The sequence below is a fragment of the Chelon labrosus genome (assembly GCF_963514085.1).
Source record: "Chelon labrosus genome assembly, chromosome: 24".
NCBI classification, from domain to species: domain Eukaryota; kingdom Metazoa; phylum Chordata; class Actinopteri; order Mugiliformes; family Mugilidae; genus Chelon; species Chelon labrosus.
The window spans coordinates 1,467,268-1,485,009 of NC_140357.1; the positions used below are offsets into that span (position 1 = coordinate 1,467,268).

Genomic DNA, 17,742 nt, shown 5'->3' on the forward strand with positions numbered 1-17,742 from the left:
ACAAGGCGTTGACCTGGCCTCCAAATTCCCTAAATCCCAAACTGATCAAGTATCTGTGGGAAGCACCGGAACTAGCCTGATCCACAGAGGCCCCTACCCTCAACCCATAGGACCCAAAGGTCCCCACTAACAACATTTTGTTGCCAGACACCAATAGCATAATTTCTCTTTCGCGACAGCTTTCCTGCAGAGGGAGACTTCTCCACAGCCTGGGACCCTGCGTCAAACACAAAGTCAAGACTGTTCTCCGTCTTGATGACCAAACTCCCAGCTGCCTCTTTATATCCAAGGGAAGTGATTATGCCAAAATCATGCCGAAGAACTGCCAAAAACCTGTTTTTCGAGGTCACATCGGATCTCTGAACACCAAAGTCGAATCATTTCATCCGTGAGTCAACATGATCGTTTTAGCCAAGGTCAGATATGGTCTGGTCTTAATTAAGTTGTCTTTACATGGATTACGGATCCGTTTTGTTGTTTTCTGAGGGGTAAGACAGCTCCAGCAGGGTTACGTTATCCTGGATGCGACAAGTGAAAAGACGCAAACCATCTGTTTAAGGCGTCTCTGATTCCTTTGGTTGCTCCATTGGTTTTGCAAACATTGGCGCTAAATAAATTCCCTGCTTCACTACGTCCTCTTTAAAACATACATTGCTATTATGAACCCTACTTGAGGCAACATAACAATAAGCAGATCAGCAGAATAAAATACCATTTGATGCAAGTCAAACTCCATCAGGAAATCATACAATTTAATGTTTTCTTGCTTGTCAGTGAAACTAACCCTAACCACTACAGCGCACAGACTGTATATAAATATGGACGATGCATCCTTGCATTGGCCAAACTGACAGTCTGGAGCCAGCAGTATTAAGCAGGGGCGCGGAGCCACGTTATTGACGACCTGCCCACACTTCTCAGACGCTTCAGACTCACTCGTTTGATCGATACTGCACTCTGCTCTACCGCCACAATTAAATCATAATTGCGATTAGTCAGCTAATTAATCTCTGTATTTAGATTCTGACCCCAATCCATAATGATCAGACTTTCTAATTTCAACCATTCAACTTTAATCATAAAACTGAGTTCAGATTTCAAGTTTGACGGTGTAACTTACCTATACCATCAATTATTATCCTAACACTAACCATCAGTAGATATTACCTAACCTGGAAAAATAGGTAAAATAAAAATCTGAATTTCAGTTGAAATAAGAGATGGCGAGAGGATGCTGTATCCAAAATTATAAATGTCCACAAATGTTCACCATTGTCATCTTTATTGAATCACAAAAAGCATTTTTAAATGTCCTGCAGCATGCTTATGGGAGTAGATGTAGATGTTCAGAAAATCAGCATATAGAGAGAGTACAGACATGATATACATTTGAGTGCCAAAGTCTGAGTGAACGTTCAACAACAGGATAAACAATAAGTTCACGTTCAGGAAGGCGTCATCAATAAGATGTGGACGACTGGAAATGTGTTGAAGCCACAGAGAAACATTGCATGTGATAAATGGAAGGAGGGGCAAACCCACATTATCTGGCGTGCCAGAGGTCTTAACTTCAGATCCGGCGAGCAGAAGATGACTGAGCAAGCAGCTGCTCCATCAGGCGGATCTGCTCCTTCTGATTCTCAATGATCGCGTCCAGTTTTTGGATCACATTTCCCTGGGAGGCTGGGGAAGAGATTACAGATTACTTAGATTAGAGACTTCTGACGGTGTCCTGTGGTGTCATTGTTAGTGGGCGCTTTTAGAAACCTATGGGTTAAGAGGAGGGGCCTCTGGTGCATCCCACAGATACTTGATCAGTGTGGGATCTAGTGAATTTGGAGGCCAGGTCACAGATAAGTGAACTCATAAAGTCTCATATCTAGTGTCTTTCCGGTTATAGGTAATAAACTGATTGTCAACAGACCCCAGTCAAATGAGATAAATGAAAGAGTACTGTTGGGGTGGGACCTTGTGAGTTGGCTAGTTTAATGAAAAAACTGATCTGGTGCGAGACCAGCAGCTTCTGTTAAAGATGTTTTTTTGGAGTCAACCAGAGTTGATTGCGGGCCAACCTCCTCTTGACCACTAATCAACGTCTAATGTCGCTTGCCAGACTCACCTCCTCCACTCTTTGGGGGCTTGGCTGCAGGTTTGTCGGTTTTGGGGGTGGGGTTTGTGGATACAAAGATAATAGCAAGAATCAGTTCATTGTAGATAAAGTAAAAGGAAGGAGTTTTCTCTTGCAAAGTAATTTACAGTACAGTCATTTTGAATTGCACATAGTTTAAAGTAAACAATCAAATCAACAGCCATTTAAAACCCATACAGGAGTAGTTAGCTTCAGTTGCAAGCAGTTTTACCTGGTCCGAGATGATCTAGGAGGTCAAATCCAAAGTCACCTGAAACACAACCATACAGTTTTTACACACTGACCAAGTAACACCTAAATACCTTGATAAATTACTCCATTCATTGGTTTGTCCAAATTAAAGGGTAATATTAGCTTTTGTTGAGTTATGAGCCCTAACCTAAACCTTCTTCTGATTGGCAGGGTTTCTGGGTAAGCCTTTGGTTATGAGCACAGCCTCATCATCTCTTACTGGTGTGGAGGTCAGGAAAGCAAATAGTAAACCCGAAAAGTAACAGGATTACTCTTTCTTGATAAGTAATGACAACTTCTCATATTCATCCATACACATTTGAAGAATAGCCTTAAGACATGTCTAAAATACCACATTGCCAAGTTGAGTAACAGCCAAAAACATGTTTTTTGAGGCAGTTCCACCACAGTGTTCCTGAGATATCTCATCAGGATACTGACTTTTCACTTTCAAATAGCAGATTCTAATGAGTTCATTCTGGAGTCCAATTTTGAAGAAATTCCCTCAGTGCTTTCCTGACTTCCTCAAAAACAAAATGCCTTTTTGGCTGTTGCTGACACACATTAGCATTAAAAAGTATAGAATTACATCTACAGCATCATACACAAGGAGTGGAGAGCTTTGTTTGTGTCTGTGTGTGTGGTACAAACCATCTGTTTTGGGCTTCTCAGTGGGTTTTGGTTGCTGTTTTGGTGTTGGTACTAAAGGAACAAAAAGAATGCAGTGTGTTACTAAGTGCCCTTTAAGACAAACCAAGTTTGTCCAAATTTATTGGTAAAAATGACCCACTACAGAGAAAGTCACTCACCATCATCGAGGAGGTGATCTGAAAGGTCGAAACCTGTTTGAAGAAGACATGATGAGGAACACCATTACAATTCAATGGACGGAACCACATGACAAGAAAGTTATGAGTGTTACAGCAAAGGGCAGTCCGTCAGTTTTGACTCACTACTGTTTTTGAGTCAGTAACCACAACTACATAATACAGTATTTAGTGTTTTTGCTTCATGGCAGTTGCACATGTGCTCTGTGTTTAGGTGTCGCACAGAATCGCACAGTGTATTTGCCTGCGATGACACACAATCGAATTGATTGTTTTGGGCAATGCAAACAAGATTCAAAAGCAGCAACATTTAAAGTCACTGTTCTGTCAGGATCAAGCTCTGAGGAACACACTGTCCACATGATGGAAAGTGGGACATGATTCACAGTCATAGGGTTACTACTAATAACCACATTCACTATTTATTATTTATTTATCGTTACACAACATAGTTAGTTGTTCCAGGCTTACCGTCTTGTGTTAAAGCTCCAGTAACAAGAAAAAGAAGTACAACAACCCCCAAGAAAAACTTCATCTTGTCTGTAAAAGCCTCGGTCTTCTGCCGCTGCTACTCGCTGTTTGATAGTTTTTTATGGTTTCTATCTACGTCCTCGTGTGAGTCGCGTAGCTAGCAGATATTTCTGGACACAGATTGTCTCCCGTACCTTGGGTAGAAAAACAGAAAAACCTCGCTTGGTGTCCTGTTACTAGTGATGTGTCATGCGCAAAAGAGCTGGCTCTAAGAGCCGACGCTTGGCAGCGAAGCAGAATAGCCGATTCCCATCGAGTGAGAGCTGGCTCATCACTGTTTTTTTCCCTTTTGCTCGTTCATCTCTGCTCGTGTGAGGACGGGGGCAGAAGTTGTGTGAAAGCAGAGAGGCAGAGAGATGCCGTGGTCGACTACTGAGTAAGACGGAAGACATTGGTGAGGGGCGTACGTAGTTATGGGTGACATCCGCAAATGAATGAGTGTCTTCAGGACCCAAAGGCCCCCCACTAACAACATTCTGTTGCCAGACACCACAGGACACCCTCAGAAGGTCCATGTCCATTCTCTGATGAGTCACAACAGTTTTGGAGGCACAAGGGAGACCTACACAATATTAGGAAGGTGGTCAAAATTTCTCATTCCCAACAGCTTTTTGTAAGCATCCATTGGGCTGACCTCCAGAGGGAGACAGCTCCACAGCCTGGGACTCTGCAGGAAAAACAAAGTCAACACTGTTCTCCGTCTTGACAACCAAACTCTAAGCCGCCTCTTTGTATCCAAGTGATCATGCCAAATCTGAAGCAATTAACCGGGGGCATGTCTAAGACAGAGTCCTGGTCAACATGGTCATTTTTGCCAAGGTGGTGATCTGATCTGATCTGGTCTTTATTATTAAGATGTGTTTACATGGATTAGTGACGCTGTGAGGCCGTTTTGTTGTTTTCTGAGGGGTTAGACAGGGGTTGGTTCCAGCAGGGTTACGTTATCCTGGACGCAACAAGCGAAAAGATGCAAACCATCTGTTTTAGGCTTCTCTGAGGCCTTCGGTTGCTCCACTGGTTTTGCAGACGTTGGTGCTAAATAAATTCCCCGCGTTTTAGTATGTCCTCTTCAAACGTACGTTGCTACTGTGTATCCTTCTTTATGGCGACATAGCAATAAAAGCCTTAAACATTTGCCACAACCTTTAAATACTTGAGTCATGTGTCATACTGTCAGCTGCACCCTGCCATAGAGAATTGCATTGCGAATCAGATGTACAATCAGGTTGATAATGATTCTTTTTACAAAAGCAATAAACCCTTAAGGGGGTGACTCAGTTTTATAGATGCCGTATGAATCAGGAGAATAAAATATGTTAGCGTGACATCTTTTCTAATTTTAATGGTTCTATCTATGTCCTCATGCTTTATAAACTGACCCTTACTGATGCTTGCATTATCCCGTGACACCCTAAAGGGCAACTCCATTAAAATCCATAATCATAACCATAACCATAACGTAAGCTTTTCACAATCTATCTATTTAGCTCACTGTCTTGTGCTAAAGTTCCAGTAAAATTGAAAAAATGAAAAAATGATAAAACCGTCCTCAAAGAGAGCTTCATCTTGTGCGTAACACCTCGGTCTTTGTTGCTTTTTTAGTTTAAATCATTTCTATCTGCGTACTCATCTGAGTAGACTGTCTCCTCTGCAATGGACAGAATACGTTGCTTGGTGTTTTGCTGAATTAACCCTTAAGTGTTGATTCATAGAGATAAAACAAACCTGCTAACTTTATTCTTTACCAAAGTACAGTGAAGCTTTAGGTATCGGGCACACCCCAATACATCTGCATTCCATGCCAAGTCAAAGTCCGTTAGGAAATGACACAATTTAATGATTTCTTACTCGTGGAACTAACCCATACACTTACCACTACAGAGCATAGACTGTATCTAAATATGGACAACACATCCCCACTTCCTTGCATTGGCCAAAATGACGCAAGTTTTCCGAAGATATGGGCAGCGCCATCTTGTGAGTTTGGAGCCAGAGTCTGTGCAGTACTATCCGACAGGAGCCACGCATCACCACATCCTTGATGGCCCGCCCACATTTGTATTTTCCCACAATCCTCTCCTCTTTTACTGCTGTTGTAATCCTGTTTCCATGTTACTCCGCTTTCTGAATACATTCTGCAGACCTGTGTGTTGATTAAGATTCTTAGTGCTCTGTTGCAGCAGTGACGTCAGTATATGCAGAAATTAGAAATGCAATGTCCGCAAATGTACACCATTGTCGTCTTTATTGAATCACTAAAAGCATTTTTAAGTGTCCTACAGCATGCTTATGGAGATATGCATTGCATACAGGTAGATTTGCAGTAAATAAGCATATAGAGAGACTAAATTCATGATATACATATACAAGTTTAATGATAGGATAAACAAATTCAAATTCAGGCAGGCGTCATCATCTGATCTGTCATCTTCTTGTCTAAAAACACAAGCACGTGTCAGTTATCAAAAGTGAGAATACGATGTGAATGACTGGAAACGTCCTCCGCTGGAATGGACATGCAGTCGAAGTGAGGAAAACATGCATTCTTTGGCGTAGCACAGGTTTCAGTTTCATCTCAGGCGAGCAGAAGATGACTGAGCGATCAGCTGCGCTAGCAGGCGGATCTGCTGCTTCTGATTCTCAATGACCGCGTTCAGCTTTTGGACCACATGTTCCTGGCAGGCTGGGGAAGAGATTAGAGGTTACTTAGATTAGAGAGTAGTCATGAAAAAAATGGGGGGTTGGTGTTGACAACTCTGTTTCTCATAAACTAGATCACTCATCTAGTGAATTTGGAGGCCAGGTCAACACCTTGTGCTGTTTTTCATGTTTTTTTAGTTGTTCTTAAAGTGTTTGTGTGTGTGTGTGTCTGTGTCAGGCTGCATCCTGCTGGGGATGGCTGCTGCCATCAAGGAGTGTCATTGCTATGGGTTGGGGGTGTCTGGTCTGGTCTAGGTGGGTGCTACATGTCTAAGTAACATCTACATCCACATCCACAGACAAAGAGGTGTACTCACTTTCTCCAGCAGCCTTGGAAGTAGGTTTGCCATCTATGGATCAGCAGAAAAAATTAAATAATTTGTCAGTGTGACATTATTATCATAAAAAGCAGTGTCGACAGATGTGATGTGAAGTCCAAATATACATTAACAGTTCTTTAGCAGCAAAAGCAGGTCATAATTAAAAGTGTTTCCTCTATACATTCTCATTATTATTTCCACATTTACTCTTATTTACTCTCATTAGTCTCTAATCTAAGTAACCTCTAATCTCTGGGAGGGAATAACTGGGAGAAATGATAGGATAAGATCTGAAAAATTGGAATGCATTGTCTTTGCCTGTAACAGAAAAAAAAAAGAAAAGAAAAGAGAACAGATCACAACTGTGACCCAGTTCCCATCTTTTGTTTTAAGAGCTGTTCAATAGATACGGTTCGTTCGCGAACGTCACATTCAGCTCAACATTATGTTGTTTACATTATGACAGTTTGGTGCATAGCTAATTCTGCAAGCCCCTATCATTTAATGTTGGTCTAATTATGAGCAGTATCGCTGTAAACTATTTAGCTCTCAGCACCCTAGGTACCACTGGACTGGAATTTAAAATAAAGGTCCATCCCAATATAACTGAAGACAGATTTTACCTGGACGAAGGGCATCATCCAGATTGAACCCGAAGCCATCTAAATGTCGAGAATTTAAAAATGTAAATATTCATATATCTCACATATTTACAAGCTTGCCATTGTGCTAATGAGATAAATTAGGGTTAAATGAAGCTCAGAGACTCACTTCCTCTGGTGGTTTCAGTTGGTTTGGGTCCAGAAGAGGATCCTGTAACGATGGATGGTGTAAATTAGCACACAAAAAGTAGAATCTGTTTTGAGTTAGTTAATGGTAATCAGTTTTGCAAAGCCCTATCAATTAATGCAGGTCTAATTGTAACTGGTATTGCCTCTCTGCACCGTAGGTACCATCTGGTGAGTTACAGAATGTACCTGGATGAAGGGCGTCTTCCAGATCAAACCCAAAGCCGTCTAAATATGGAGAATAATAATAATTAAAAAATATATATAAGATTTTGAAATATATTTAGGACTGTTAAAAAAATACATATACAAAAATACATATAAAATACAAGTTTGTTGACTCACTTCCTCCAGTGGATCCAGTTGGTTTGGTTCTTGGAGAGGATCCTATGAGATAGTAATGCATTCTGTAAATAAGTGTGATAAAGACTTAAGGCACATATAAATATGCTTTCCCAACTTTTCAAATAACTAATATTAAAATGTGGTGTTTGTACACAATCTGCCACAGGCCTCTTCAATGAACTTTCAATGAAAATGCTGCCAAATTTCAGCATCAGACTAATGGAGCCACTCACCCTTGCCACGAAGAGCATCAAACAAGCCCATCCCTGTTTGAGACCGACATGAAAGCATTAGTAGACATAGTTGTTAGAATTACCAGTTCTCGGTTGCATGTCTCCACCACTGTATACAATGTCAAAATGAAGTCATGCATATAAAACATCATCAATTCACCACTGTATCCCATTGGACATGAGTGAACTTTTGTCACTGTTAGGTCTTGGTATAGCCAAAGACATGTCACAGTAACCAGCTCATTCTTGAGTCCAACGGGACATTTGTGCCAATTAGGAAGTAATATTGTCAAGACATTCATGGGATTTCGCATTCACAAGTTGAGTTATTGCAAAAAAAAAACATGTTTCGTAACATCACAGTCAACTTTGGCCACTGAAATTTTAACAGCTCATCCTTGAGTGCAAACAATCCTTGGTGCAGACAAAAAGTCCAATATACCACATCCATACTGTATGGATTTATAATGGTTTTTATATTAAAGCAAAAGCCACTAATGAGGTGAAAGAATTCTACACTCACCGCTCCATCGTTTAGGTCGATTAACAGCCATTTCCCGAGAAGCATCTGTGAGTGCAATAAAGAAAAACAAAACATAGATCGAAAATAAATGCAGAAGAAGATCTTATATAGTCAGAAAGTTGCATTTCCAAATGAGCATTTATATTGCAATAGGCATCCATTTCCAATTATTTACACTGTAAAACTGCAAATTAATGTGTATTGTCCGGTATGAAGATGTAAGGTTTTAGAGACAACATTTATATAGTAGACACCTTTTTTTCCTTATAGAAGAAAAATTATTGGAATAACTTCAAATAGAAAAAGTTGCATCAACTTTTGTTTTTGTAAAATCCATCAAACATAATTTTTTTAAAAAATTTTACGACTAATTTTTTGACTGCAACAAAGGGTCTGTAAGAGGTTTTGCGTGGCCGATAAGCTGTAAACAAAACAGAACTTGCAGATTCAGGCTTCCATCATAACGGCCATGGTTAGCATATTAGCTCTATAGCATTTCAAACATGCTGTACATTTTTTTTTTGAGTAAAAGAAAAAGGGCTGGATCCTCACACAAACACAATAATCCCTGTATCTAAAATTATGATATAAATGTTATATGATCCAAAAATGTGTCGAGATAAGCACTTATATAGCAATAGGCATGGATTTCGAATTACTTTACACTGTAAAGCTGATTCAGAAAACTTGATTTGTCTGTCAATTATTGAAGAAAACTATACAACAAGTTGTGGGATTCTTGCATGATTCTTGTGAAATGGCAGTAATCCCATATTGATCCAGGCTCTGATTTTGCAGGTGTCCCAAAAGCTAATATGAGAACTAGCCGCAGTAAACCTAGCCCACGGGCAACACATTTGCACATGCAGGGTAGCTGGTATATGTAAAAAAAAAAACTGAAAAGCATTGACATACCACTGAGGCAGTGCTGTGCCGTATGCCAGTACACTAGGAGTAGCATACCATCAGTGACTCTTTCTTTTAAATAGAAGTACAGTTAAAAGCATAAAAAATTAAAATATATGAGGGGAACGAGGAACGTTGAGTCACAGATTAGCCGGACGCTCTCAATTTTAAATTTGGATGAGATAAAATGTCATTTGGCACAATATGTAGGAAAGATGTGCAGAATTTGTTGGCATGTCCGACGCAGCATGACAGGAAGTAATGGCTATAAATTACACAACTGTAGCCTCTGTGATAGGGCGGTGGTGTGATCAGCTATGCCACAAGTGTTGGGTGGCAGCAGAAATGGTGTAATGCTGAAGTGACGCTCCAGACAACCAGCACGCTGTTGCCGTGGCGTGTGTGTCTTTGGTCGGCTCCACCCGTACTAAGTCTCTTTTGGGACATCAGTTAGATAACACCGTCTGTTTTCTAGGACTTTCAGCATCTACTCCTACTGGGTTTTTGTATGTCCGGCCTATGTTTTACACTTATAATTACACCGATCAGGCATAACATTATGACGTAATATTATGTAGGTCTCCCTTGTGCCTCCAAAACAGTTCTGACTCATCAGAGAATGCACAAGGGCCTTCTAACGTTGTCCTGTGGTCTCAACAGAATGTTGTTAGTAGGGGGCTTTGGGTCCGATGGGTTGAGGGGAGGCGCCGCTGTGGATCGTCCCACAGCTACTTGATCAGTTTGGGATCTAGTGATTTTGGAGGCCAGGTCAACACCGTGTGATGTTTTTCATATTTTTTTGAGTTGTTCCTGTGCAAGGCTGTAGTCATTCAGTTGGAAATGGGTATTACACACTAATGTTCTCCTCTTGATTATGAGCCTAGTTTCGCATATTCAGTCATAGTCCGGGTAAGACACAAAGTCTATTAGAGGTCAATCATCAAGAGCTCAGTCTAATTAATTCACATAACAAAACACCAGCCATAGTGCTCAGGTTTGGTTTGCTTCCATACCTTCCATCATCATGCACTAAGTTATTTTCTATGAAATGCTTTAGGCAGGATTAGCTACTAAGAGTTGTTTCCCAATAACAAACATGTCAACGCTTCTTCACCAAGATGTTGTGAAACTGTTGCAACAGTACCTGACCTGGTAATATCTTAAAATAGAGTCTAATAATGCTGTTCTTCAAAGAGCAAGATCCATGCTAAAATTACACATATACTCTGAATAAGATACTACAGTTGCTTTGAATCTTAGAAAAGCTTTTCTTGGAATTTCTTGTTGTAAAAGTTCTTGTTTGTTCGTAGCATGAAATGACCTTTTATTAGTTATGATCTATATTTTGCCTCTTGGCAACAAATCTAAAGGGCAGCCTAATCGGCATCAAATCAAATCAAATGTTCTACGAACAGGGAAGTTGTGTCTAAACCTGATATAATGTTGTTTCCCTGTGTCATGAAACTTCAAAAATGATTAGAAGAAAGGCAGTCCACAAAGTTGGACCGCATTATGCATTACCGTTAACAAGAACACACATTGTAGTTTAGTTTTATGTATGTACGTATCAAACAGCCACATCAACTTCATAGCATTTTTTCATTGCCCGCCCTGCTACTCCCAATTGTGAATAATCAGAGACAAGGTTTTATCAGGGGCAGCTGTGGCTCAGTAGGTAGAGGGGGTTGTCCATGAACCAGAGGATTAGCGGTTTGATCCCCAAAATGTGTGAATGTGTGAGCGAATGGGTAGATGTGTCTGTGACTGTAAAGGTACCAACAGGTAGAAAAGCGCTATATAAAAGCAAGGCCATTTACCATTTACCATCTAGATCACCAAAAAGGTCTTTCTGGTCTTGTGCATTGTAGATGAGATGGTTATGTTTTGTTTTTTTAACAATTGTTTAGTTTTATTTAAATTCACTGGTCGTTTTTTGAGGTATCTAATGTATACAAAAGCTCTTATTTTTCCTCTGACAAATAAAGGAGTACCATCTGCAAATAAAATAAATGTTAACATTTTAGAAACAAACAAACAAAAAAATTACAAACAAGCAATAATGGGCCTAACAAAGAGCCCTGGGGAACACCACAAGTGACCTTCATATACTGTGGATCAAAATGAAATTTGAACATACACACAGACATACCTAGATTATAGACTTGGGCAGCTCTTTAACCTTTTTGATTTCAGATTTTTTGCCAGATATGACATTCTCAACATTTCCATTAAAGGAAGGTAACTCACCATCATCATGAAGCTTTTCACCCAAATCAATCCCTGTATAAGACAGACACAAATAAGTCACGCTTTATTACATCAGTTGAAGATAAACTGAAGATGGCTATACTTCCATCTTTCTCTGAACTGCTCCTCTACAACCATCCCTGATGTGTGCTCATTGTTACAGGGAGTCAGCTGGGTAAAAAACATATCTCCTTACCTCTTACTGTCATTGTTCCAGTAGCCAGAAGCAGAAAAAATGCGATCTTAAGACCAAACATGATGTTGACTGTAGTGTTCAAATTTTTTATAAAGTTGTTTAGTTAAGGGCAGTAGCAGTCCAACAGACGTGACTGCGTAAAGATGTCCTGTGCTGCTACAGTCTCGACCCCAGCCCTTTAAAGAACAGACTGGGTGTGTCAGTCGGAGAAAAGGTCGATGCAAAAGGTGTATTGCAAAATTCTTAATGACCCTAAAGAAAACATATTGTTCAAAAACAACCTGCTATTACAGGACAATTAGTGGTTAAATTACCGGGACTAGGAGCATTCCTGTGGTTACTTGATACCATCTGTCTTATACCTACATTTATTGTGCAATTACTTTTCATGTTTACAATAACCCACTTAAGCCTAAATCTTTATGTGACCCACTCCACAACAGTAATAGCTATATTCAGCAACCAAGCCTCCGTGAAAGGTTCTGAGAATTGTATATATTTTGTTTAATTGGCTATTTTATTTAATGTGCAAAGCTGAGATTGCTTCACTTATTGTATTTACCTGAAATATACTTGTTATTGCCTCATGAGTCATGACACAAGGAGGAATGTGGGTGCTTGACGTCTGTAAACCCAAACAGTCCTAGCAACTTATTAACATTATCTATTTAGGACTTAAAACCTGGTATTTAGTTGACCAAACAATAAATGTATTCGTTTTCTGAGCAAGTTCAGACGTTTTGATTGTATTGGAATTTGTTTTTCACATTGATTGATAAGTAATCTATTTTTAGTATCACTCAGACGTGACGTCTGACGTCCTCAACGTGCATGACGTAGATCACAAACGAATCAAAAATGGCGGATAATTTGGGAGGAGACGGAGAGATTTATACCTTCTATGCACCTGTGATTTCTACCTTCTTTGGAAAGTCAACCAGGGCAGATACTTTTATAATCCTGTCATTTCTTTTCTTATTAAGCGGCCTTATCTGGTAAGTAAACGTTTTCGACGTCTTCTTTGCGCGCGCAAGGCTCGTTATCTGATCGTTAACGTATAGCAAGCTCCTCGTTACAGCAAGTTAATAACTTGCGGTTAGAAAGCTAAGTTGAGCACGCAAATAAAGTGTTTGTTTGTAGATAACTCAAAGCAAAACAGAATGTACAAAATGCTCGGATTCTGTTGAAAGTGGCGTATTTGCCTGTTTATTTTAGCTTTACCCGGGCTTACAGTTAGCCTGTATCGTTAGGGTTTGATACTGTCCCTTGAAAAACGGAATCGTCCCGTATTTAGAAACACAAGTACGAGTGCCGTATTGAGCTGAAACGGGACGCACTTTGTCCCGTATTACCGTGAGAATCAAAAATAGTGTGTAAAATGTCAATGGAATGAATGAATAACAGGGCGCTTTATATGAACATTTACGGTAAACTTGTTCCCAGGGCGTCTCTCTGTGACCAATGAGCTGGCAGCGGGAATCCCGCTCATCTCATTGGTCGAGGTACTGTCGCTTGCGAAGAAGATACCGGAAGAAAACAAATCCGCAACTTTTCCTCACACTTTATGTTATTGCACTTTTCTTATTGCACTATTACAAGAGGAATGTTCTGCTTTCTATTATTTTATATTAATTTATACAGTTATGCCAATGAGGTGTCCCTTGTTTATTTTTCAGGGAGTTGGCAACCCTAAATGTATCTTAGTAAGCTATGAAAAAACAAAAGTGTGATAAAAAGATGACACTGAGTTTTGACTAAATTAAGTTCAACTTTTTATTAGATGCATGTTAATGATGCATTTGTGTTTAAATGATTTGAGGGAAATATTATATATCCAAAATGTGATACTTTGATGTGTACTTCACTGTGGTAATATATGAAGTTAATATTTGTACTGTTGCTCTCTCTTGCAGGCTCAAGTGGAAGGTGAGAAGTGCATGAGCAGTTCCTCCTGAATCCTGGTTCTGTATCAGCTCTGACTTTAAGGCGAGTTACAGTTAGTGTTAACTGTATGACAGTGCACGATGCCAGAAATAAGTATTTATTGATTCTGTCTGTGTTTGTCTATCTTCAGGTTTGTTCAGAGTTTCATCGCATTACAAATGTGAACCTACGCAACACATTCTACTCGGGGATTGACCGATACACAACACGACTGATGACTTTGTACAGGCAGAAGGCAAGACTGCAGAGGCACTACGGGCAATCCTCGAGGCTTCGGATCTTCAGGTATGTCTCGGATTAACTCAGCGCATCAGTGATCATATTTTATACCAAGAATATCCAAGGATTGTCGCCTTAAACTGAATCAGGAATCTGACTGAAATTTAGGCTTTGTTCACACTGCATGCCAAACCTTTTTAGAAAGATTTTAATTAGAATCTGATTAGATTGAATCTGATGAGAACTGTATTTCTGCATTACACCTTGCGAGTGGTACAATCTGATCTATGTGTCTCCATTGGCACCCTCCAGTTCACATCGGTTGCTATAGTGGCTGTAAAAGGGCGCGTATGAAGGATAAAGCTGAGGTTGATGCTTGCTTTGGAAAGTTGAATTGAGTGTTTAACAACTTTGGTCAAGATGCACTGTTTTTAACCAACAATGTCTGAAGCAGTAATGCCATTAATCACTCACTTCCATCCCACCAGAGTCTGCATTGTGTGTTTTTGGTTGCGTTAATGAAGTTATGAAATGTTATTGAAGTGGCCAGTCTGTTCAGATTGAAATGGATGTGTCTAAACAGATTCGAATCAGATCTGAAACCATCTCTGTATGTGGTTTTAAGCAGTGAACAGAAGCAGTTGAGTTGAAAATGTATTACTAGTTGAATGAGGAATCTGTCAGCTGAAAGTGATCATGCCTGAGAACATTGACACATTTAGGAGTTATTGTTGAGAGGGCCTAGATGACAGTGAACAAGTTGAAAACGATTTCTGCAATAATTATCATTTTAACTTGTCAATCAAAAGAAAACATGATTTACAAATGCCTGGATAGATTTTTTTGTACTCTTTATTGAATTGAAAACTTGATCACTTGATTTGTAAAACACCAGATTTGATTTAAGTTGTTGTTGACAGTCCAGCTGATTTCATTGCTGCATAGCTTGCTTGCTCGTTCAACTGTCTTTTTCTGTCGTTGTTCCATCAATAGATCCACAGAGTTATTTTTTTTATATAGATCATTTTACAGATCTACCTGAAAAGTAAATGATGTGATGCATCTTCATTTTTTTTCTCATTTCATTCTTTTCACTGGAAATGTTATGTAGATTTTAATGTTAATTGTACAGTGACTTTCAGTGTAAAGTCAAGTTGTAAACAGACCCAGAAAATCGGTACTGGACAGATGCGATCAATATTTAAAAATAAGTATGTTCTCATGAAGAAGTTTCTTGTAAGTAGAGTTTACTCCTAACACCTTGAGAAAATCACGCAGAGATAACTTAACAAATGTAAGCTAGTAAGTATTATTCACACAGATTGATTAAGTTGAATTAATGAACCATTATTAAGTTCAGTTGTCTTAAAGACTGAAAATAATTTAGGACATTGAGGTTTAAAGATACAATATGTGAATAATCTGATACGAGTTTAGAAAACTTGAAACTTATGAAAATAATAACAAAATACATTAGTTTAGCCAAAATACACTTTTAAAGTTAATTTTATTAATAAAAACAGTTTATGTACTTAAAATGTCTTAATGTAATCAGTTACATCAAACATTTTGAGTACTATTAACTTGGTTTACAGTGCAGAGTTCTACTGCTGTTTTTCTTCAATTTGATTGAAGGCTTTTATTTTGGCCAGGCCGTATATGTATTGTCACAAAAATTGGTCATTGCTAATTGAGAAAAGAACAGTCTTCGGCTCACCTGCAGCCAAAGGGTGGTTTGGCTTGTTAAAAGCAATTTGATGGTTCCCTGTGACAGTGCTGATAAACGAGACCTGTGTTCCAAACCTTTAATCCTCTTGATATTTAAGAGGAGCCTGTCTAAGATTCCTTGTTAGCCAAGAAGACCCTTCTAACTGAGAGGAAACAATGTATTTAGCAGTCAGCTACAACCCAAAGTCTGCCTACCAACACATACACATTCTTTAGTAGTACCTTTAGTTGGATTCTGTATATTCTATATTTGATGCTGTATAAGAATTAAACTCTAACACTCACTGAAATGCTAATTTTTTTATTGTAATGCTAAAGATAAAAATTGCTAACGATACATGTACCCATGTGTTTGATGATGGGACGAAACCGGAGTGCCCGGGGAAAACCCACACAAACACGGGGAAAACACACACACACACACACACACACACACAGGGCGCTGCATAACGTCGCTGATGCCTCGGTTGGTTTCAGGATTGTGCCATTTGGTGGCGAAGTTCAACATGAAGGTTCTCATTCATCCAGGTCATGGTATATCCAAAAAAGGTTCAAGAAAATGTGTACTGTACTTGCAGAGTTTTTTGAGAAGACGTTTCACCACTCATCTGAGTAGCTTCTCCAGTTCTAGGGGACTGGTGGGAAGTTTGAGGTTTAAATAGGAACTCCGACTGAAACGTGCTTGTTGTGTAAACAACCAGAAACCGGTGCAGCTAATTCCCATTAACGGTTGGGTACTTACCTGTCGTTGAGAAGGGGGCAGTTTTCCTCTTTCCCTATGAATGGTGCTCTAACGACCCTTGTCCATCAGAGGCTCTAGTGTCACGGTGTGAATGGGGTTGAAACTTCTTGGGGACAGAAGTTGAAACTGCACTGTAAATGGATGGCAGATTAAATCTTAATCCACCTCCTGTGTTTAGAAGTTTTTCCAATCTGACATAGGTGGCTTCCTTTACTCTTCTTTCAAACCATCTGGCTTTGCTGGCTAAGATTTGGACATTGATATCTTCAAAGGAGTGTCCTTTGTCCCTCAGGTGTAGGTGGACCGCTGAATCCTTTCCTGATGAGTTGGCAAACCTGTGTTGGTACATGCGTCTATGGATGGGTTGTTAGGTTTCCCCAATGTATAAGTCTGTACACTCCTCACTGCACTGAACAGCATACACCACATTACTCTGTTTTTACCTGGGTGTCTTGTCTTTCGGGTGGACCAGTCTTTGCCTAAGTGTATTCCCTGGTTTAAAAAAAACTGGAATGCGGCGTTTTCTGAAAATTCTCCTGAGTTTTACCCGATACTCCAGCCACGTAGGGGATGACGATGTTCTTTCTTTTGTCTCTGTCCTTTTTGGGATATCTTGTTTTGAGCCTTTGAGAAAGGCCCAGTTGGGATATCCATATGTCTTGAGTGTCCGTTTGATGTATAGTGGGTGCTATGTTCGTTGTAATACGACATAGCACCCGTTTTTGATGATGGGAGGAAACCGGAGTACCCGGAGAAAACCCACGCAAACACAGGGAGAACATACTCCGCACAGAAAGGACCTGAGAATCGAACCCTCTCTGCCCTGGGGATTCGAACCAAGGACCTTCTTGCTGTGAGGCACCAGTGCTAATCACTGTGCCACCGTGTTGCCCCTGTGTTTCTGTTCCTTCTCTTTGCCATGTGGGTACAGTCAGTGCTCATCGAAACTCTTCAGCACAGAGCACAAGACTGGATGGCAAGGAGAAGGAATAGAAACATCAAACGGGCACTCAAGACGTGGATATCCCAACTGGGCCTTTGTCAAAGGCTCAAAAAGATATCCCAAAAAAGGACAGAGAGGAGGAATACAACAAAAGAAAGAACATCGTCATC

At 39.8% G+C, this 17,742-nt stretch overlaps 1 protein-coding gene across 1 annotated transcript; it reads right to left on the minus strand.

The window, feature by feature from the left end:
• Positions 1 to 835: 835 nt before the first annotated feature.
• Positions 836 to 12,009, minus strand: LOC311509512 (uncharacterized protein; the record flags this gene model as incomplete). The annotated part of the gene is made up of 7 exons (XM_084574751.1): positions 836 to 1,683; positions 2,120 to 2,143; positions 2,361 to 2,399; positions 3,032 to 3,082; positions 3,190 to 3,222; positions 11,801 to 11,833; positions 11,997 to 12,009. 7 exons carry the CDS (start codon positions 12,007 to 12,009, stop codon positions 1,571 to 1,573), a joined length of 306 nt encoding a protein of 101 aa, XP_084430877.1. The 3' UTR covers positions 836 to 1,570.
• Positions 12,010 to 17,742: the final 5,733 nt, after the last annotated feature.